Below are 24140 nucleotides of genomic sequence, written 5' to 3' on the forward strand. Positions count from 1 at the left end.
TGACAGCGCGAATAATATTTGACAAAAGGGTGAAATACTGAGTCAGTCACATAATTTTCCTCATTAAATCTATTGCTCGGAGTTATTAGGAAAATTGATATTGGCTTCTGAAATTCATGATATTTACTGATTATCGGGAATCGATTGCAGTTATACCTAGAAACTGATGAATTCCATTTCTTAGCAAAATGACTCTGTTGCAGCATTTCTTCACAAAATTAAACTTAAAAAGTACAGTTTTATTCCAGAACTAATAGGTATGTCAATTTCAAAATTGACGCATCTATGAAACAAACTTTGCATTCAAAGTTCGCGCTACCAACATAAAACAGTGGCTGCGTCACTGAGAACCGTAACAGTTGTAATAACTTCCTGAAAAATAGTATGCAATTCTTTTATTTCTAAATCGAAACTTTAACATCAACTTACAGCGATCCGTAAACGTAAACAGGTCTTAGAAAGCGTAGACTTCCATCAAAATACCATTGATTTTTTGATTGACTAAAAAAATTAGCGTTTTCCGCTAATCGATGCAATGTAACTCACGATCAATTTGTGTTTTTGTCCACTGGTCAAAGATGAGTCCTTCAGATCCCTTGCAAATCCTGAATACCGTCTAATTTTCGAAAAAGAAATACTAAAACGAAAGAAGGTTTATCCAATCAGTTTATCAATCATTGCACAGAGCATGAGCATGCAACAATTCGGACACGCGGCGTGCATTATAGTATACATACCTCGTATGTGTATCTATTTCGATATATGCGTTACACGTATATATTGATACTGCCAGCGCCAAAGTATACCAGTACCTGCTGTGGTTTTAGGATATAAGCGTTTTAGGCAATTGAACATAGTTTAGAGGTTACAGTAGTCCGTAATATAAAGGCTCGATAAACCTCTGTAATAATATTTAATAGTAATAATAATAATAACAATAACAACGTTGATGAAACTAATAATAGTAACGCACCAGAATAATAATAATAATAATAATAATAATAATAATAATAATAATAATAACGATAACTGTAACTGTAATAATATAATAATCTTAATAACAATAATAATAATAATATTAATAATAATAATAATGATAATAATAATAATAATAATAATAAGGAAACAATTGAGAAAAGTCACCACTCCAGAAGCCCAGCGGAAGTCTGAAGATAGAATAATGATAGAAAAAGAAATCATCATCACTAATAACAATGATAAAATAATGAAAAAGGATTTTAAAACTCGGATAAACAAAGGAGCACCACTGAAGCCCAGCCGGGGAACCCTGGAATTACCACATTTTTACTCATACGTACGAATAGAGGTATGAGCAAATTGTCGTTCGTTGAATTTAAACTTGAATAGTTGTAAACGATTCCGTTGCTGATATAGAACATAACCGCGTAGTAACTTTCGTAACAAAGGTTAGCTTTCGTTTATTCATCATTTCATATACGTACGCTGTTTAAGAAATTTCCAATGGTGAGAAACCTAGTGCACTGAGAAAAAAACAGTTAGTCCAAGAAAATCGATATTTAGTGATGTCGGAGAAACATATATTTGCTGGGTTGGCGAAAAATTTTAGTAGAAAGAAAATGAACGTTCAGCCGCGGCTAGACAATATCCGTGTTGCTCGGCTTGCAAAAAAAGATTTATTTGGCTGAATTGACAACGTTTATTCTCAGTGTATAGCAACAACGAATTTCACCGTGGACACACCGGTGGGAGTTGGGAATGATAATGTGGCACTGGGACACCTCGTGGCAAAAATATGCGTTACTCTAACTGGGCCATATTTAATTTTAAAATACCTCTTGCATCCTATTTTCGCAGCATTTTAATTCCGCATAATAAAACTGAAGCCACAAAGCTTGCACGAAATTGTCTGTACTACTCCATTCGCATAATTGACCTAAAGCCAACTGTCAATAGCCAATTTTTAGCCAGATGATTATTATATTAAGGTGCAGAACATTTTTTTTTTTTTTTTAAGCTGGTGTGAATTTATTTTGTCCCGTGGAGTTAACAGTATAGAGTAAACTTTCTTATCCGAATGAGACTCTTTCGGATTTTAGACAAAATGTTTTCCCCTACCAGATAACGTCTTTCGACACATTGGATCCCAATACTTGAGTCGCGAAAGGTTTGCAAGATAGAAAAGTGAGGTTCATAGAGGTCTGTCTAGTGTCGTTACTTTTTACCAGTCTGTAAGTATAGTTGAGTGAAAAGGGAAAGAGAATAATGAAATTGCTGATAAGCCGAGGTAAATCTGTCCCCACTAAAAATGACCATATCTTAAATCATATAATCTTGTGACCGAAATCAGCTTGTAATTTATTACAAGATTTATGATTGTAATAGATTGAGAAAAATATGTGAAAAATCACGAATCGACAGATATACTAGATCAAAAATCATATAGAGTTGAGAACGTTTGATGATTCGTACTTTTGTAATTTATTGCGTGATTTTTTATTCATTTTTCTCAAATTTACAAGACAAATCATGTAATAAATTACATGTTGCTTCCGATCATAACATCTTCTGATTTAGTACTTGAACATTTTCGATAGGGATGTCTAACAATACACGAAGGAGGATCGTGCAAGCTGTTTTTTTTTTTTTTTTAATTCAGCAAGGCTGGAAAAAGAAGGACAAACAAAAAAACAATTGTAAAACGCAATTGGACTGATTGTGAATTATTATATACTCGCTGGATTTTTGTCCAGATACGTCAACGCTGCTGTATAATGTAAATGTACACGTTAAAAAATATCTTTATACTTACGCGTCTACTATAATTGTACCGTCGGCTGTGCTCCCGCGGAAACCGCAACTGCATTTTTTTACCTACGTCTTAAATTACTAGCTCCGGTCTAACCGAAAGTTTGGTAAATTCAACAATTTCTACATTTCGCTGCATAGCTCGTATATGTATGTATTTCGGACTGATTCTAATAAACATAAACTTATCGTAACCTAGGTGTATGCGAGTAGGTGAACTAGCGTAAATGTTACTCCTAGATCTGATATTGTATCACACATTTAATATGATAGAAAAAGAAATGGAAAAAAAATTATACGTACTTCGATTGTAAATGCGTTTCGTGTTCTTCAGTATTTCTTAATCAACATATTTGTATATTTACCTTCAGAAACTGGATATTGGACGTCCAGTAACGCCTCGACTGGTTTATTTTTAGTCATGTGTATATATTTTTTTAAATACCATATATTCTGAACGTTACTAGACTTCCCGCGTTACCTGGCCATAGATATATACACCAAACGATACACATATATATTTAAAGCGACTACGTATCGGAGAAATTATCTGAACGCGACAAAATATCTATATGAATTATTAGTCTTAGTAAAAAATTGAATAAGTACTTTATTAAATAGACGTTTTAGTTTTTCTGCTTGGCCATGAATTATTTCTGTCAAAGTTGTGCGTACAGAACCGTGAAAATAATATTACACACAGATTATCGAGAATCTCATCTTTTGACATCGCATTTTTACCCACACCTGAAGTAGAAGACTTTTCTATTATTTCACAATGAAACAGCAAACAGTTTCGTTCGTAATTCGCATAGCATTATAACCTAAACATGTAGATTGTCGTGCATACATATGTATATGTAATAATATGTATATACATGTATACACGCGCTCCTATATATATATATATGTATACATAAATATATGTGCATATTCATCGTTTAATGCTTAGAAAATTTGTTGTTGATACAAGAACTGATGATACTTGTGAGACTGTGCGGGCGCCTTATATATTGAGAAAATTAATTAAAATCGAAAACGATACAAAGACAAAAAAAAAAAAAAACTAAAAAAAAAAGAAAAGAAAACCACATACATGCCTGTAATATGATATGGGTAAAAAAGAAACATAAAAGAATATGTGAATAGGTAAAATTTTTGATTCTGCGAATTGAATTAGTACATTGTGTGTTAAGGGCGAAATGAAGGCGATCACACGCGAGTGAAATCCCTTTTCCGCCCGTGATGCTCGCGATTTTTTTTTTGTTCTAGTCCCTGTGAGAATACGCCTTCCACGCAAAGTTACACCCAAAATGAAAATTGTAATTTTACGCCCGCCACACAAAACGCGAGAAGGCGTTTTTATTCATGGGGGGTTGGACGAAGAAAAAAATTTAGTATCGAACTGGATTTCGCGGGACGCATGGCCAACGCACCTACGTTACGTGAATACTTTCTTGTGATAATCTAAAATTTTGACTGAGCTGCATTATTATCTAATTGTAAGCCTGCAGCTGATCCGCGATATTTCTTTATCTTTTCGTTGTTCTGTATACCGATTAATTATTGTTATCCGTCGCTCAGTTTTTCAGTCATTGAGTGCAATTCAAGTGAAATATACAAAATATACGATACAAAATATCGGAATAACCAGGCGCAGTGTTGAAACTTGAAGATTATAATTAAAGATTGAAGTATGGTAAAGCCGACGTCTTGTCGAGCACTTCATTGGTTTGGGAATTCGATGAGCTTTACCTACGTTTTTTTTCCACACATCTTCACTAAACGCTTTCACGATATAACGCATCGATAATAATTGTCAAGTCTATCGTAGCAACCATGTGCTTCTCAAATCATTTAAATTATTTTTCAAACATTTCTTCAGATCCTGCAATATTCGTAATAAATTTTTGTAGGTATTTGAAACTCCGTAAATCTCTTATTCCTCATTTGAACAGGATATTTTACACTTACAAGGAAAAAAGTAATGAAATTAAACGAAATTTTACGCTATAAGGATCATGTGAATCTAAAAGAATGTTCGATCGAAAATTGTGTAACTTAATTCTACTAAGTCGCTAATAAGCACTTTATACCTGGAAATATTTCGAATTAAACGAAAGAAATAGAACGTTCCGTTCTCACCTATAATGTATCGCGAAAAAGTTTATCACGACGATTTACTAATTCGCACAAATTTCGAACCCCCCGGAATAAATTTCTCATCAAGAGTGTACCATGGGCACCATGAGCTGAATCTCCTGGCAAGCAAGTGAATTATTCGACGTCTATTGTCAAGAATGAAAATACAAATTTGAAACTCGACTCGATCGTAAATTAAACCTGTCAACTTACTTAAAATTGCGAAAGCAAATTTCGTGGGTGAAATATCTGATATGTAACTAATTTGGCATTGGTAGAAAATCAACATTGCCGCCATTCCCGATTTTAGAATTTCAATTCGGTTGTTCAATAATTACGAGCATTCACTAGCTTTCAAAAGCTTCTAATTGTAAAACGGCATCTAAAATATTGAGCACGGTGAACATCCATCGTCAATGATTAAGACTGAAAACACGCAAATGAACTTGCAAAATTGCCTATAGTTCACTCTTAATGTACACACCAAGCGCATGAAGTAATTCACCAAGCTGTATAATCCCGAGTGCAATTTGACCAGTGTAAAAATTATTTTGTTAACGTCTCTTCTTTCTGTTTGTTTTATTTTTTTTATTTTTTATTAATTTTTTTCTTACCACGACTACGAACTTATTATCTAACTAAAAACTATCATAATTCATGTGGATCGATTAATTTCACCTAAAGTACATGATATAATGTATAATACTGTATGAAATGTTTATATGGAATTTCCATGAGCAGGGTATCACATATACTGTTAGTACAAACGAAATAAATAAAATACATCTGAATGATTGAAAAATTGAATCGTGAAGATTTTTGTAAAATCATTTTAAACACGGAGCTTGAGATATTAGTATGGTATTATTATAATGAAACGGATTCTGCTTTCCATTATGACACTTTTGTTTTATAGCAGGATATTGTACGGATAAATAGATCAATGACGCATGTTTAGCGTATACTTTCGCAATCATTGGAATAAATAGAATAAGGTTGGGATACGGACGGAATATCGAGAAATTTTCAATTAATACTCAAGTACTTGAAATTACATTTTCAAATAATATTTCCGAAGGCGAGAATTAGCAGTCAAACCACGCGGCAACATCAATTAGTCGATGTCTCGCCGATATTTTCCTACGAGTGACAATTAGCCTGACTTGAAAATAAATCGGGTCAACCTTTTCTTCTTATCGAGGAATTAAACACTCCTGAAGTTGGATCTTTGCACCTGACATCGGGGTATCGAAACTTTGAAAGATTTCGTGACTTCGAATGATTCCGTGTGATTTGAAGTGAGTTAACGTAGTAACTTCACAAGACTTGAGATGACTTCGCGCGACTTGTCGGGACTTTGCGAGATTTCGATTAATTTCAAGCGACTTTATAACTTCGAGTGATTTTACGTAAGTTCGTGGCTTAAAGTCATTGAACTGGATTGTTCTTTTTTCTCTCATTGCCTGCACCTGACTTCGGGCATTGTTACTCCGTTGCTTCATATGAGAACGCGATGGTACACAGATCACAGAATTGTGTTCAACAGATCCAATTGCATCCCACCAACGTGTAGCGCGAAATGATTACGAACGTATAACGAACATGTGATATAATTCATCCATAGCTGTAAAGGTCGTAGGATGAGGAGTCGGTGCTCTCCAGTTATACGTTGTTGAATTAATGCATCCTCTATTATTGTAAAACTTTATATGAATGAAAAGAATTTAATTGCTATACGCGTCCGTTACGACAGTTGTTACAATATTACCATAATTATATGATATATTTGCCGTATTTCTTTAATGAGTATATAAATTTACCTGGGAAATTTGTCATTGACAAACTATATGAATAACTCGACACGGAAGTAGAGACATTTACAAATTATACCCGTTAATCTATATACATATGTATATCTATGGCATAAAATAGAAAGTAAAATATTGATTAATGATATATATGTATTTTTAAAAGAGGTATATGCTGTTCTGTCGTTCGGAGATGTACATTTATTACTTACATATATTATATATACATACAGTTATATATTACACGAGTATATTCGGTTCATAAGCGGACATTAAGATTTTTATTTATTTTTTTTTCAAAACACAAACCACACATATACCATCATTTGCATTGAGACTTGGTTAGAACGAGTGAAGAAACAATGTTTACCTGTACATTTGTTGAACGAAGGTGTACATTTTTACAACTGTACTCGTTTATGTGTTCTGTTTTTTCGAAGTTGAGAAATAAAATTGCCACGCTCCGTATCTTGACCGTACTTTATTTCGAGTACATCGCAATTCCGACTAAAACACTATCTTTGCATCTCCCCCCACCCGAAAATCACGTCCTCGAACTGCAACCGTTAAATCGATATGTTTTGTTCAAAGTACAGGAGCAAGCGACACACGTTCTTTCAATGTCCTCCAATTGCACAAGATTCGATACACAGTTTTCAAAAGAAATGGTAAATGTTTAGTAAATCCGATCAGCAATATTATTAGAATAACGAAATTTTTCAAAAGTTCTTTAACTAGATCAACTAATTCATCGTGAGTATTTCAATAGTTCGTGTGAGAATGATTACAATCTGAAAAGAAAAAGTGATAACCACAGTGATTCGAAAGCTTGTGTAACCTATAATAAATTGTATTGAATTGATGAAAAAAATAGTTTACATGCCTATACGTTCTCTTATTTACACGATAACCTAACTTTGAAAGTTGAAAATATTCCGAGTAAGTTTGAAACTTGAAATACATGCGAACACGATTAAATACGTCTAACAAAACCGATTGATCACTGAGTATCGAACTTTAACTCCAATTGATACAACGGTAATAAAATAGGTACATACATTTTAAAACTATATTCAAACCAAAAGCAGGAGATACGTACATCATATTTAAAGGTAAAGTAATGAATAACTATAATTGATTTTGTAAATACTTAAATATATATATGTACCTAGTTGAGTAGACGGAAGAGAAATAGAAAAGTGAAAAACACCCTTATCGAAGAATTTCACAATTATACGTACATACACAGTACACACATACATACACTGAAACACAAAAACACGTACACAAACAGTAGAGATTCATGGAAGAATAATGTTTCCTCAAACAATTGATTAATAATGTTGAACAGAGATATATTGTAAATAATTTGAAAGAAATTAAAAAAAAAAAAAAGAAGTAAGCAGTTATTAATATGCAATTATAAGGTCACTAGATGCGCACGCACCGAATAACAAATCATGGCCACGAAGCTGAACATTATATTATATACAACAAACGTGGGCATATATAACGCAATTATGAATACTTTTGAACGTATTGCATTGAAAGAATTACAATGTTATGTACATGCAAACTTTAGTATGGTAATATGAATTTCTGGGGTTTTAATCATAGGATAATATATCAGCATAATATTAATTGTTAATATAAAATGAAAAAAAAAAAAAAAAAAAAATGAAATAAAACTAAAAATAAAAATGCCTTGTTTTGTAGCATCTTTTAGCTTTATACCTATAAATATGTATAGTTACCTTGGTCATGTTTAGACTGATTTTTTATTACATTAGATTGTGAAGCGGAATCGAGACATTTTCTAATACTACACGAACCTTATTCATCGACACGAAATTATAACCCGTACAATTAGACTTTCGTGGCTAGAAACCCGATTTTTCATAGATTTAACGTTTTACGCGGGCTCGAGATAAAAAGTAGTTTACTCAAGTCTCTTAATTGTAAATTAATCCTCATCGTTTTACGTATTTCTTCTCGACCGGCTCGTTCTTAGAAATCGATTCGAGTGCAGAAGTACATATTTGCAACGAATTTAAAACTGAAATGACATGAGTTTATTGCTTATAATTGCACCTTACTTTTTTAATAAATACTGAACTGACAACGAGCCCCGCGTTATTTAATTCTCAATTTTCCTAATTCATACTAATTTTTCGCGAGCGATGCAAATGAGTAATGATAACGGCATTGCCAGGGAATCCGGCTATTTGTCGTGTAAATCGTTTGCATTCTATCGCAGCTCCTTGGAATGATATTATAGGTATGAAATATTTTTAATGTCACAATTTATTTCCCAACAACTCAACTATCTAGCATTAAATTGTTACATTGATTTGTAACATATTCGTGAGCTAATATACACTGACGGAAACAGAGACAAAAAAAAAAAGAAAACACATAGAAACTAGAAAAGGTAAAAGAAAGAAAACAAGCAACAAACAATTATGTACTTGATACGATGTAATATATTGGTTATTTATTTTTTTGTTTTTACAAGTATATATATAACACGTATATAATAAATGCATATGCAGATAAGAACAAACACACACACACACACACACACACACGAAAATATATAAAGTAAAGAAAAATTATATATATACTTTATATATAGTATTGAATTTGTTTTATGTATTGAATAATTCGTATATTATTGTAATTTTCGGATGTACGTTCTATTTGAAAGTAGCCTCTTGATTAAACGACTACTGTAAGATTTCTAGAATTATTACATTGTGGATTTTATTGAAATCTGCCCATATTTGAGGAAGTAATAAAATACAATACATAACTAATTATAACCACACTATCTGTGAATGTTATTTTTGTATGTTGGTACAAAATTAACGCAATGTATACAACTATATAATAACTGCAAACATGGGCAGATTTTTCACACAATGAATTGTTGAGATGATTACGATTAGAACTAACAATTAGTTATTATCAAAAATTATTAATTAATTGTATACACGTTAATTACTATCGCATAATATTATTGATTATTACATTACATAATGCTTATGTCTACATTTTGTCGCCCCTTCGGATACCTTAAACTTCGGATCCAGAGAAAATAAATTTTGTTATATTTTAGAGACAGAAATACACTATATAACGAGACATTAAAATTCGTTTTATATCTCTGAAGTATGAACTTTATTAATTTTATCTCTTTTTTTTCTTTTGCACGCCGTCCTTGTCAGCCTCGTTATTAATGCATATTTAATAAATTTTTACATACATCACATTACGCTTACAATTAGAGGAAATGATACGATATTCACGACAATAATGTCATCTCATCGAGGCTCTCAATGTTCAATCACGGTCAGAAAACTAATAAGCACAAACTTTGAGCTAAGAAAAAGTATACTCCGATAATTGGTCTGTCTTGAAAACCGTGAATCTGTTTTTCTTTTATGTAAATATCTCCTTTGACGTTGTTTTCAAAGGACCTTTCAGCAAAACGTTGCTACATTAATTGCTGTGCGATCTATATTTATTATATTTATTCAATTATTCCCACAAAATTGAACGAACTGATGATTTTCTAATTCAAATACCGGGTCAAACTAGATATTATTTAAATCAAATAACGTGCGGTTGAATCATGTAAACGGGATTAGTTGGTTTCGAAAAATTTTGTATGCCGCATGTCGGTGTGATATGGATTACCTTAATCCTTTGCAATCCACATACATACATACATACAACTTGTACTCTACGAAGGTAATAAATTAACTCTCGTTTGTATGAAAATGAATTTTTCTCAACTATCTTATAGCTTTCAAAGCTACTGCTGTACTATAGGCAGATAACTTCCTATTATTACAATTGCAGATGTACTTTGAAGAGCGAGATGATTACTTTAAGCGCTACTTTTTCATTTTTCATTCAATATGACTTCTGAAAATGGCGAATTTTCCGTACTTCGGAATCGAACATCTGGTTAATGTTAACTACATGTGGTACGATTTTCAGTAGTATTGATTAATGACAAATGAATCGCGCCAGATAATAGCATTCCGTTTGTATCAAGTTAGAATTGCATTTCAAATTAAAATCCACCCTCAATGGTATTCTATCGAAATAGTTAATGCAAGTCGAATATATATTTTCATCACACTTTAATTTACCGTACGCAGCCGACATGTAACAACGCAACATTTGTATCACTATTTTTTCGGCGATCCCAGCGCATCAATTGATCTGGTAAATTGCATTTACACCGCGAGATAATGCCACCTACAGGCGTACATTTGCCGTCATGCATTATCAAGAGTTGGTTCGAATTGTAGTTCAAATGAATTTTGTCAATGACAAGCTTTTTCCCATTTTTTAAAAAATTGTTCATAGTAGAACTTGAAGAGTTTCTAAAGCAATAATATGGCCAATATGAGACTGTGTTTGTGAAAAATATCTTTATTTCGGACAAACTCGAATATGTTGATATCACATTTACTCTTCAAAAGAAATAATTTTTTATACCAGATGCTTTCAATGTCACGATGATCAGAAATTTCCTTACGAAGACATGAAATCAAGATCTTGAGTATTGTAGTGAAATGATATGATTGTTTCTACGTGAAAGGATTTTCTTTTGTAAAATGGATTTGACGACATCGATAATTTAAGGTTTTTGTGATATGGAGATATTTTGTTCATAGAGATTGTTAAACATTCGCCATATCATTGCTTTAAATTAGATTATGACAAACTAAAATTATCCAGAAATTTAGAAGATTATTGTCTGTGGAATATCTTTACCATGGGCGCGTCTGTTTAATTTTACTACTTGGACATTGGCGACTTATTTTCAGAGTAAGCCAGAACATAAAAGTGCATATAATATAGAACTACAGATCAAAACGGATGAGCTGTTAGTTATACTCAATTTGTTGTACCTAGCTATTCGAAATTATATTTATCAATGCACCAACTAGTTTCTGCAAACTAAACAGTTAATGATTCAATGGTACATGAAATTTTTTCGAGCCTCACTCCCTTGAGTCAGCATTTGAATAAAACATGATTAACATTAAAACTGATAGGATTTGAAGGGCCAGTCGACTTGGTAGAAAATGCACCTGATATACAAAGTACTGTGAATAGCAGCAGGAAGAATAAAGAAGGAATGGTGATAAGTGAAGGATTTTAAATGATGGACGTTTGAAAGTTTGAATGAATAACGGAAAATATTTATTAAACAGTAATCATTCCAATATCACTTGCCATAAATACAGGGACGATTGTATACAAGTCAAAAATACTCAAAGTTCAAATTCCTGTAACACGGTAACTGTTATTTGAAATACATGGCTTCTATAATACTGTCAAAATCCCACTATCCAGCGATATAACATGTTATCAAATAGAACTTTGTGAAATTCATCACCACTGATGGAATCACATTAGGTCAGCTGGATAATCTTTCAGTGCTGGAAGAGGAATCTGGACCCCAAGGCTCACCGAACGAACGAATAACGTTCAAAGTGGGTACAAACAATCAAGTATGTCGCACTTTAATGTAAAACAAGATCGTTCTTTAATCCTAGTCTTATTCTCCAGGAGTGATAGTGTGAGCCGCGGATATGAGGGTGTCGTGAATTTCTTTGGCATAAGCCACCTGAGACCTTACGGTCATGAGGAACTGTGGATAGGTGAGAGCCGGACCTTCTTGTCCCGAGACAGCCTCAGTTCTGGTGGTGGCAACGGACATCGGAAGATACCTGACAGAGCTTGAATTCTGGGACAAGCATTCAATCGAAGTTTTCAGATGAAGTTCAATCTGATCGCATATCGAATAAAACTCCTCAATGTTCTTGTCGAATCTGTATTGAACGGGAACATCGATACCTTTGTAAGTTCCTACGTCGACTAGGCTGTTTTGTTGCAGAGTTGAAGCTGCTGTTTTCAAGGCGACAGCGAGAGAATCTCTTAGCGGACCGACAAGGGATTTCACCTTCGATATATTATCCAACTTTTCTTGCGTGTGTTGCTGTTGTTGCGGTTGCTGTTGTTGCTGTTGCTGAGGTTGCTGCGGTTGCTGCTGCTGTTGCGGCTGCTGTTGTTGCTGCTGTTGCTGCTGCTGTTGCTGTTGCTGTTGCTGTTGCTGCTGCTGCTGTTGTGCTTGGGGTATTTGGGGGTTAGGTTGCGACATTTGTCCTAATCCCATTTGTCCTGGCTGAGCAATTTGCGATATATTCATGTCGCAGTAACGTCACAGCGCTCAACTCCTTCTTTTCAAACGAATTGGTATTCTCTCAAGTCCACCGACGAAGATTGAACGAACGCCACAAAGAAATATATCGGTGAGCCACAAGGCTCACAAGTCACAACCGATGATCCTGTAATTTGTAAATACAATTTTGACAGAAAAGTTGCGGAAACGCAAGAAAGCTTGAACCAACAGTGTCGACGAAGCCGTTCCCGTTCATCACCGTGAGTCGGTAATACAGGTATTCTTATTTTTGTTATGAATCGTTGTCCAGATTATCGCGCGAAAACTCGATTCATTCGGAAAACTAATCGGTTAATAAATTTTCACATCTGCAGTCATATATTCGTACGATTTTTCTCAATTTTACAGGGATTATAACGAATCTCAGGTATGCAAGCTAGATTACATCCGATATCTATTGGCGTTTTTTTCTCTGGCAGATGACGCCACTCTTCTCTACGAGAGAGTCGTTGTATCATGAATGGGAAGACTGGTGAGTGGTAGATATTTTGGTACCATTATTTTTAATTCAATATTACATGCATACATATTTGCTAATCTGATTTCCGATATACGCAATCATGAATTATACCCATGTTATGTCAGTGGATATAACTGAACCGAGAAAAAGGATCGTATGGAATGTGGAAAATTCATCCCGACACTAGAATCACTACGTCATTCGATTCTTCCTATTTACGAGAGTGATCTGAACTACTCGAGCAATCAGAGTTTTTTCGACTGTCGGTTTCCCCAATTTACCGGCTTGGGAGATTGTATTTACGGAGTCGAATAAGTTATTGTCTGACTTGAGTCAACGTCTGATCGAACTTATCCATATAACATACCTATGTAAATCAAACTAAAGACAAACAAAGCTTTACGATCATGAAATCATCAACGACAATACACCGGCATATATTACGATGTTCTCAGTTATGCCCACAGATTACGATTAGAGATTTTGATAGCTTGGTGTTTATTCAACGGTGTATGCGTCATAAATGCCGATTCGAATACTTCAGTAGAAACTGCATGTACTTGCATGAAACATTATTTAAAGCAAATTACTAATTATTCACATCCAAGTTTTTACTATCTATTACACTTGCGACATTTGTTCTCTAGTCAATCAACCCGTTCGGCAGTTTGTATGTAGTATTTTGAATTTTCCGTATGTCCAAACCTCTACATTAGAAAAATAAGAAACTATGCAGAGCACAAAATAAGTAGCATGAACGCCCCTCGCCTCTAATCGAACAGAACAATTTGTATTTCAACAAATTCCGTTACACTTGAGCATCGTTTAATCGTAACTCGATGTTGTATCGTCGATGCACAATTATTTCATAAAACAAGACTTCGTCTTGTTCGACGACACTCGTGTCTGACATATATATTTTCATAATATCCAATTATTCGCCTAATAACGAAATGAATTCAGTCGACAGAAAATACCTGTAATCTAATTCAAACAAGCATAAGTTAAACAGGCTCGTGATCAATGTTACTACCGCAAGTTGTAGCCTACACGTTCCGTATACGATAATGGCTACGGAAGATGTGCAAAAATTTTAACGAATAATAGTAAAAATTCCCGAAAACAGCCTGCAGAGAAGTCCGGTTGCAGTTTTCTGCATATGAAATTGGGGAAAAAAGGCGAATAAGACAATTCGGCGGACGTTGCACTCTGCGAGTCGCACCTTGGCCCGACACTACGTCGAGCGGTGAAACGAAGAATGAAGGGCAGGGGTGGGGAGGGGAATGGCGGGGGGCGGGAGAGGATCGGTCCGTGAGGTGAGCGATAGTTCGCGGCGAAAACGCTACGAGCGCCACGAGCTCGTTCCGTCATTCCCTCAGAAGCTCTCGAAACGCGCGGACAGTTGCCGAGGGTTTGCGGGCGGGCAAGTCGACGAATTTCGTATCGTACCGAGGAAGGAAAGATATTGATATAAATAAACTGTAGCAGCAATCGAGTCAGTGAAGCGTTAGCAAACAACGCGGGTAACGCCGATGCATTTGTGATTATTACGGAGTGATTTTGTGCCAATAACAGTGTTTCTATGCTGCATCGAGTTATGTGAATGAATCACCGCCAACTTATTTCGTGCGCGTTCGTTTCGTAGGCTTATTTATTATGCATCGATTTCATTTATACCAGGAAATTGAAGTGTTTCTCGTTTTTATTTCTCATGGAAATCTTGCGTGATATTGCAACGAACGAATTATTTAAACGGAATTAATTATTATCGATTACGCGAGCAGCACTATCAATCATTGGTGTTATAAATCTTTTCTTTTTTTTCTTTGCTACTCGTTCCTTTGTTTTCTGTTTACTTTTCACTACATCGTCGTAATTCTATGTTATACTGTACGTACGGGAGGGCGCAATGTTGTTACTAAATTTTTACCGGCAAGTTATTTATCAACAAAGGACAAGCGCCGAGTAACGCGAGGGATTATTTTACCGGTACATATCGTTAAAATGGGACTAAATATCGGCAAGATTCGAGCAGAAACGGTTTATTAACGCGTCTGAAGTCCACCGCCATCATCGGGCGATAGGCAATTGTTTGTTTACCTCGTCGCGTTAGCGTTGCAATTGATCGATCGAGTGAAGCGAGCCGAGCCGAAGCATCCATACGTGTCGCAAATATCGTGAACGACAATAGAGTGTAGCAAACAAAGTAAAAAGAAAATCGGGTGAACTAACGAGTGTCGCAATGTAAGGAAAAGTGTTGCGTTATCGGCGGTAAGATTAAATACACAAAAAGTGATCGTCGAGTCGCGCTCCTTCGTTATAAATAACCCGTGAAATAATAACGCACCGCATAGCAGATGCGTGGGCAAGGCTCAATTGAATAATATTGAATAACGGGGCCAACGGTGCATCCTAGATCGTAAAACGTCGCCATCACCGTCATCGTCGTCATCGTCATCGTCATCGTCATCGTCATCGTCTTCGTCATCGTCGCCGCACCATAGAAACTTTACTCTCTTCGAACAAGCAAGACCGTATCATCATCCAGCGGACAAAAGACGCCAGCGCTACCCGACATCCTCCTCTCTTCGAACGCAAAGGTAGGTAAGATGCTTGGCTTGATATTTATTCACGCGGCCCGCCGCCGGCTGCAAAGCTGAGATGCAGGCAAGGAAGCCGGGGCATTCTCATGCAGGCGATGCACATGTTGCGTTGTCGGGCCGTAAGTCCCAGCCATTCCATTCCACAGCTCCGTGAGCTTCCTGCGACCCCATCGCATCGCCCGCAGCGAAAGTCGTCGGGATCGTCCATTTCGACCGTTGCGCAGACATTAAACCAGTCCCCGAGAGGCTGAACCGGTATCGCTGATATTATTTTCTCGCACGATGAATTATCCGATCTTATTCCGAAAATAATAATGACGGTTGAAAACGAACGAATGAAGGTGCAAAAGAAAGTTTCACCGTATTGAAATATATGTATATTATAGGATAATACAAGAGTTCAACTATTGATGCGTAACGCGGGTTAAATTTTAGCAATGCAGTATCCCGTTCACGTTGAGACGAATTTATAAGACCTTTGTTTTGAATGATTTACAAAAAGAAAAGAACAGTTGGGGAATATTCTAAAACGGAGTTTGCGAAGCTACTGGCCTTTTGGCAATTGAACGTACACGATACTCCTCATTAATCGAATTTTCATTCGCGTTCTTTGTTATTTGCATTGCAAATTTATGCTCTTGTGACGAGGCTGAAACTAGCAGCCAAACGTTATAATATTCAATGAAATAAGGTAGTGAAATCCGAAAATCAAAATTTTGTTAAACACCTTGAACCCCCAACACTCTTGTAGAATTATGAGGATAAAACTGCACTGCATTTTTCTATTTCCGAAAAGTTTAACACATCTGACTGCCAACTCTAGCCGCTAGCGTCAGCTTCACGTTTGTGTCGGTTAATTCTAATCTTAGATATGTGATAATTTTTTTTTTTACAAGTTAAGAATATTTTTTTTTTTTTTTTTTCTATATCTACAGATGTCCGGATAGTGAGCAAGTAGAAAATGACTAAATAACAAGTGAGAATCGACTACATATCTCACTTGTCTGGATTTAATGTGTTACAGTTTATTTCGTTAGTAAATAGATTATCCACGAGAAGCGTCTGAAATAGATTTCCCTTTTCAATCGTTCGGTTATTCAAATAATTTTGTGTACAGAAGCGTAACGAATTTTTAGACTTTTATAAATAAACTATATACTTTACTTTAACAAAATTATAATAATAAAATATATACGTATAATTTTATTTCAAACCAGTTCTTTTTTTTATAAACGTCTCGTCGACAATCAACTTAGGAATTTGAATTATTAGTAAAAACTAACGATATGAAAATTTGTTATATATTTTTATTCGACCAATTCAACTTGTTACAAATTTTATTCTTTTACTTTGACACGTATAAAAAAACAGTGAATATCAAAGAATACTCTTTTACGTGCGGTTGCATCATCGGTACACGCCACGTGAGATTTTTTTCGCATGCAGAACCTGATCGCAATTTCGTTCAGATTACGCTTTTCGAAATGTCGTTTAAATTATTTTCTCGTCGATGCAGGCTGAATGTTTCAATGCCTGACAAGAGAACAGGAGAGACAGAGAGAGAGAGAGAGTGAGGAAGGGGGGAGAGAGAAAGAGAAAGATGAATAGAGAGAGATAGAGAGTGACAGAAGTGTGCTGTAATATGCGATGCGTCTGTACAGTATGACTTATACGGGGTTAGGTACATTATTATACGTATGCATACTGCGAGCATCATCGAATTATGTACATACAAACGATACGTTTGACGACAGTAAAGAGCCTCGTACCATTGCGAGTATGTGCAAACGAAATTATCCGTTCACTTATAAATACAATCGACCAAGCCAAGCCGCATTATGCGGCCAGACACAACGTTGTTTGCATAAAATTGTATTTGCGTGTATATTCCGTCAATTATTCTGCCTCTGTGTAACGTTGCTCTGCGATGGTCAGAGCTCGCTGACTCGTGGAAGCAAGCAACAAAGAAGTCAACAATGACACATGGTTCATACCGTACCGAAATGCATGTGTAACAGATCATCGAAAGTAAATTACAGCAATAATCCAGGGATAAAGTAGTTTTTAATCAACGATTGATCGAGCAGTAGCGATATTTTTTGTTCGATCTTTTGCGCTAATATTGTCACTCGAAACTTTAAATCTTATTGCAAAAACACGGCTCCGTCTAGTACGTATGCACACTCAAGTAAAGTCTCACCTGGCACGAGACGCTCACTGGTTTCTAAACGTGATGTTGACTGTTTCGTGATTTAAGAAGCGCGTTATTTGCCTTAGCCAGATTTATTTTCACGACAGTTGTTTGATAAACTCGCTTTCCAGGGACAATATGGATATAAAAAAAATTTTAGAACGACTCTGCGAATCACTTTTACGCCTGTAAGTTTAATTTGAAGCTTACAGCGATGCACTTATTCCACACAAGAAAATTGTTTACACGCAATCCAATATTCGCCACCTTAATGGCAACCTTCGGCGATAATGTTTACGTACCAACTGTTGATCTGTAAGTCCTGCAGGAATCTGATTGGAACTTTTTTGAGAACTATCGGAAAATTCTTGTAATCTGTAATGCTTCCGCATATACGAATTTAAGTGGAAGAAAATTACTTGCACATTTCTCGACTAAAAGAGTGGATACATATTAAAGTAAATATCAGTTGTTCGCGCGTCGGAGGAAAACCAATTTATATTGTAAAACGTCGGGCTCAATCCGATTTAGAGAAAACGTAGCTACTGGATATCGATAAACTGGTTGGAATTGAATAGCTTGTAACTTGCATAAATTTCACAAGGTTTCACAAGAAAAGTAGGTCTAGAAAAAGCAGGAGACTTACGACGATGATTGAATATAAAAATATGACGGTACGCTTGTAACTTTGCTTTATAAAATGAATTTTTATTTGCAATACATCAGTCTCATCGTTATACTACAGTTTTCCATGCATGCACATTTTATACACATCGATATTTTTTTCGACATTATGCGAGATCAGCATTCATTTAATACACTGTCACATTAACACGCCGAGGGAAATGTTATTTTGTTCTTATCTTTGCGTGATAATTAATATCTCCTCCGATATATACCGAATTCGATCGAATCATTTCGTCGTTTCGCATCACGTGCTCGTTCATCGACGAACAATTATGAGAATAAATTACGGAGGTACAATATCGTGAACTGACAATAAAATATCATGTACCCGAAATCTACGAACATTTCCAAGGACTTGTAATAACAATAATAATATTAAACTGGCTCGAATAAACATTCACCAAATGTTGTTAAAAGATAAGACTTCTAAAAAATGGAATTTATGATCAGAAAAATGTCTAATCGACACAATGAAAAGTTTCATAAGACCAATAAAATCGCTCTCGTCATTCTTGAAATAACGAAAAAAAAATGTTTTTGTAGATAATGATCGATTACCTTTTCGTAGGAAAATTTTGCGATTGAATGAAAAAGAAATTCACTTTGATTCGCTGCGAGAAATGGTTAGGAAAAGACTAAATGTTTAGGTAAACAATTCAACTATGTCCAAAGGAAGATAAAAAGACTTTTTGTCAGCTGATAAAATTATTGATCAGATTCGTTACTCGAAATAAAAAAGCTAGTTGCAGGTTGTCGTAGCTCGGGGGGGGGGGGGGGGGGGTCGTTCGTTCGTTCGTTCGTTCGTGTGTAAATCTACATTTCCTTCATACATCAACAGTTGTAAGCACGCGCAGCGCAGACTGAAGCAAAGGCTTGGTTCTCTCGTCGGTTCGCTTCCTCTTTTTGGACATGTATGTATACATATATATACATGCGTATACAATACGTACATAATCTTTTCCTTCTGCATTTTCTTTCGTTTCCTTCCACTCGCCGTTAACCGTTCGTATACAGCCCTGTAATCCTCGGCGCCATCTGCAAGCCAAGAACCCTTGAGCCTCAAGGTTTGATGAGACAAGTCCCAAGCCTGCAGGGCCCCAAAGCCGAAGAACGTTCGTAACGTGGAATACGCGTAGTGTACCGCGTTTGACACACAACGTATGACGAGGAGTTGCATAATCGATTGGCTAATTGGTGCAGCACTGAGATGTCGAAACCAACTCGATCGTTGAACGCTTCGTCGGATTTTCTTTCTTCACTTATTATATCATACTTGTTACTATCCTACATAATATAAACTCGTTTAATTCTTCTTCTAATTCTCTACACCGTTCTACTATTCGATCAACCAATTTCCGTAAATCGCTGCCAAGGGATTACTTCCAACAGTCCGATGAGCATGAATTTTGCCAATAACCAACCCCAACTACGGCAGTATTCCCATCCTGAACTCGGCTACAGATATCGCGATGTTACGACGATGATACCTAACCCTGCATCCGCGATAAGTTTTATTGTCCACGGCGTGGTTGGTAAGCACGAACCGCAGAACCTTCGTCAGCACGTATGATACAGCACGGCATGGCGAGAATAATTCACGTAGTCGGACAAGCGATGCGAGGGGAGTATAACGAGGCCAGGCGTGTAGGGTCACCGGCCGTCTTATCGTACTTTGAGTAAATATTATATCTTTGACGTACTTGAAACGAATATTTGCATACGTTAAGCGACCCGACATGTGTGCCGTACCATGCCTACTTTCCGGCCTAAAATCTTGACGTCTTTCTTTTTGCAATTGCACATGTCGTGGTCTTCTCGTACGAGGCATCAATTTTGTGAAAACGAGATAAACCGTCTTTCTCATCTACCTTTGCACGTCGGAATTCGACACAGTTATCCGCGATTGACGAAAAGCTTCTTATCGTTAGTTTAAGATAATTCAGAGTTTAACGAGCGTTAAGTAACTTCTGCTTCATCCAATCGTTATAATCCTCAACTACCGAGTACCTACAGGTTGTGCCAAAGTTCGATGTACACTTACACTGCGAACACGCTTCGTTCGTGAAAAACATGGTGTGGCATGCGGGAACGCGAGAAAAGAGAATCCGGATGCTCGAAATAACCTGCCTGCACTGGCAATAGGTACATACTTACACAACACTGGCACGGGAGGTTATATGCTACGCCGTACTTACAAATACGGATGTAATATGTATAATAAAATCCCGCGAGCATCGGCGTTTTGCAGTTGGGTTTACGGCGTTGCCCTTGGTGCATGATGCTCGGAGTTTATTTTATAAACCTAGATACGTACGGGTTCAAAGAAGAATCACTGAAAACTGCTGAGGGAGTTAAATTATGCCACTGTTCCGGTCGTGGATATTCCGATTTTATCGCGGCCATTCGTTTCAAAAAGATCTTCGGTATATAACGTTACGTGCGTGCGATCTACGGAATCAGCGGCACCCTTATAGATCTTTTTTTTTCTATTCAATTTGATGGCGATTATTTTTATTCATCATTTTTCAGACGTTGTCGAAAAGGATCGGGACAGGCCAAATTTTTGGCCCGGGAGAAATCAAAGAACTTTGTTTCGGTCAATTTATTGACACCTTTCTCTCTCGATTGCTACTTTGTTGCGCGTAAATTAAACGGGAACAGAACAACGAGAGCCGAAAAAAGAACTATAGTGTAATATTTCATTTTTTGTTCGTCGTTGGAGCAAAAATTTTCTTGAATCAGATAAGTAATTATTTACATGTACTCTGACTGAGGTAAATAACGACGTCTTGGACGTGGAATATAAAAACATTATAGTGAAATTATGTACGAGTAACTCGATGCAGTAGTGTTTGTATATTATATCCCGAGACAATTTTTAATTCCCTTGGTTTGAGAAAAAAAATTCCATCTGACATATAATAACAAACTACAACTATAGACGTATCGGGTTTCTAATTTATCATGTAATATTCCAAAAAAGGTAGCTACCACAAGTTCGATTATTACACAAATAACAGTCTAATCTTTTATCGGTTCCATTTCAGTCCCACGCATAGCTGAAGTTCGTGTAATCACTGTACCGACAATTGCTGATTTCAGTCATGCTCTTGGATTATTTAAATTAATTTTATGTTGCGATGTTTTATTTCATATATCTTGACTTTGACGTCGAGATCAAACGTTAGGTAAAAGTATGTTCACGTGGAATGGTGGCTCTCTCGAATTTGGAAACGCGGGGTAGAAGTGCATTGAAGTACAATACGCAACGTTTAGAGTATATATAAAGTCATTGTTACAGAACCCAATCCATTCCAGATGAAAAACAAATTCTAAAAACTGCTCATCACTCAAAGTATCCGCTTATGAATCATACGAACATACACTTTTAGTTGGACTATCAGAGCGATGTCAAGCTTCTTTGAACCCGCGAATCGCGCACAGTAGTGGAGTAATTCGAAAAAGTTCTCACGAGGGCTTGTTCCGCGTACTTGTATCTTTCGGGCATAGCTCGTTTCGAATCCGTGGATATCATAACTCGAAAGAAATTAAGAACCCGACAACAGCCATTACAGAGACCAAGTCTACAAGTACGGATATAAAATGCGCCAACGTCAAATCCGGTGGTAAATCTGAAGCTAGCTGCCGCAGACTCTAAGCTTCTTTTGAATAAAATAATGTAGATTTCGATGCTCGTGATTTTCTAACAGGCATTAGTCCGCGTGGCCGCTTAGCCTTTGTAGTCGGTACGAGCTTCAGTGTTGTGTAATCCGAACCTACGAGAAGAATGATTCTGGATTAGCACCCTACCTGAAGGTGGTAGTGCTTAACCCTAGAACGGTAACGTTACTTTTTTTTCTATCCATTCCGGCAACGTGAGTGGGGGGGGAGTAAAACGCCCCGATCTTGTAAATTCCATCTCGTTCGTTTTTCTTTCAATAAAGAATCACGTGGGGCAAAAAAAATTCGCGTGGAATATGTTTTTCAACCCTTGTTACTGTTCTAGCGTTAAATGTGGTCATTATCGAATATCGTTGCGTTACCACGGGCTGAAGTATATCTCAGAATAAATCATAGAAAATAGAAGGAAACTCTAGCTTCTTATATTTGAGAGTTAGATGAGTTCTGTTTCAAACCCTTTCGATTTTTTCCTTTGAATAACATATCTAAGTTTTTTGGCACCTCGGGTTCAATGCATTTACCAAAACAGCTTTGATTTTTTAACAGGCTATATATTACCAAGTTTCAAACTTTTCGATGCAACAAAATATGTAAGGGGAAAATAACTGCCAACTACCAAAAATCCTACATCATTGGAATGGGGAAAAAAATTTGAAGACTTTGGGACTGAACGTGGAGCTTAGGGTTTCGGTAACGCGTTATTTCAGCTATTTAGAGATATTTCAGCCCATAAGAGTAACGAAGTACCGTAATGACCATATTAAGAACCACCCAGATGTATTTATCGGTAAAAAATACACCGTTGCGATTAATCGCGTGGATTCGTGGCATCTTCTTGTCAATTCTACGTGTACCGTGGCATTCACGGCTGCATGTCCAAGCCCAGACGGCAGGCAAGGCAGTAGTCGACCAGCCTGGCCGCCTCTGTACACTCGAAGCTGATGTTTCGTATATACCGTTTGTTTGTTCCTTCGTTCGTTCGTTCGTTCGGCCAAGTAATTTCTCCACCACGGTACGAAGCTTCGCTGCGAACGGAGCAGAACGAGGGCTGCTGCTGCTGCTTCTGCCCGGGTGATGGCGGAGGAGATGAGAACGACGCGATCTTCGGGGGCTGAGAGGGGAGGCTGGCAGAAGAGGGATGCTTGCCTTCATACAGGCGCGCATACACGCTTATATACACACCTTTATATAGCATCGCGAGCCCGCGTTCAGAGAAGAAGAAGAAGAAGACGAAGAAGAAGAAGTACTAGTAGTAGTAGTAGTAGTAGTAGTAGAGGAGGAGGAGGAGGAGGAGGAGGAGGAGAAGGAGGAGGAGGAGGAGGAGGACCTTACCGACGTGCTGCATGGCGGACGACAGGGCGAAGGGGAGGAGAGGGAGGTGGTCTCTTTCCTCTGGCCTCTCTCGTTCCTCCTCCTCCTCCTCCTCTCCTCTCCTCTCCTCTCTTTTTCTTTTCCTATTTCGTTTCCCTCCCCCCTCGACCATCCCGCTCAGCGTTGCCGTCCTGCTTCTCTCGCA

At 36.7% G+C, this 24140-nt stretch overlaps 2 protein-coding genes and 1 long non-coding RNA gene across 3 annotated transcripts in view; 2 read left to right on the top strand and 1 right to left on the bottom strand.

Annotated features, from left to right (window-relative positions):
* The first annotated feature begins 999 nt into the window (after positions 1-999).
* On the top strand, positions 1000-9211 carry LOC124180134. The gene is made up of 2 exons (XR_006870215.1): positions 1000-1327; positions 1689-9211. It is a non-coding gene; the product is annotated as an uncharacterized LOC124180134 (long non-coding RNA).
* A 2718-nt stretch (positions 9212-11929) lies between these two features.
* Positions 11930-13128, bottom strand: LOC124180131 (mediator of RNA polymerase II transcription subunit 29-like). The gene has a single exon (XM_046565241.1). The coding sequence runs from the start codon at positions 12967-12969 to the stop codon at positions 12319-12321; it is 651 nt and encodes a 216-aa protein (XP_046421197.1). The 5' UTR covers positions 12970-13128; the 3' UTR covers positions 11930-12318.
* A 1722-nt stretch (positions 13129-14850) lies between these two features.
* LOC124179413 (bromodomain adjacent to zinc finger domain protein 2B-like) overlaps positions 14851-24140 on the top strand; it is a 117601-nt gene continuing 108311 nt past the window's right edge. Inside the window, exon 1 of the mRNA XM_046563744.1 lies at positions 14851-16062. The gene's annotated coding sequence lies outside the window, so the exon portion shown is untranslated. The remainder of the gene's footprint in view (positions 16063-24140) is intronic.

The sequence above is a fragment of the Neodiprion fabricii genome, chromosome 4 (genome assembly GCF_021155785.1).
Source record: "Neodiprion fabricii isolate iyNeoFabr1 chromosome 4, iyNeoFabr1.1, whole genome shotgun sequence".
NCBI classification, from domain to species: domain Eukaryota; kingdom Metazoa; phylum Arthropoda; class Insecta; order Hymenoptera; family Diprionidae; genus Neodiprion; species Neodiprion fabricii.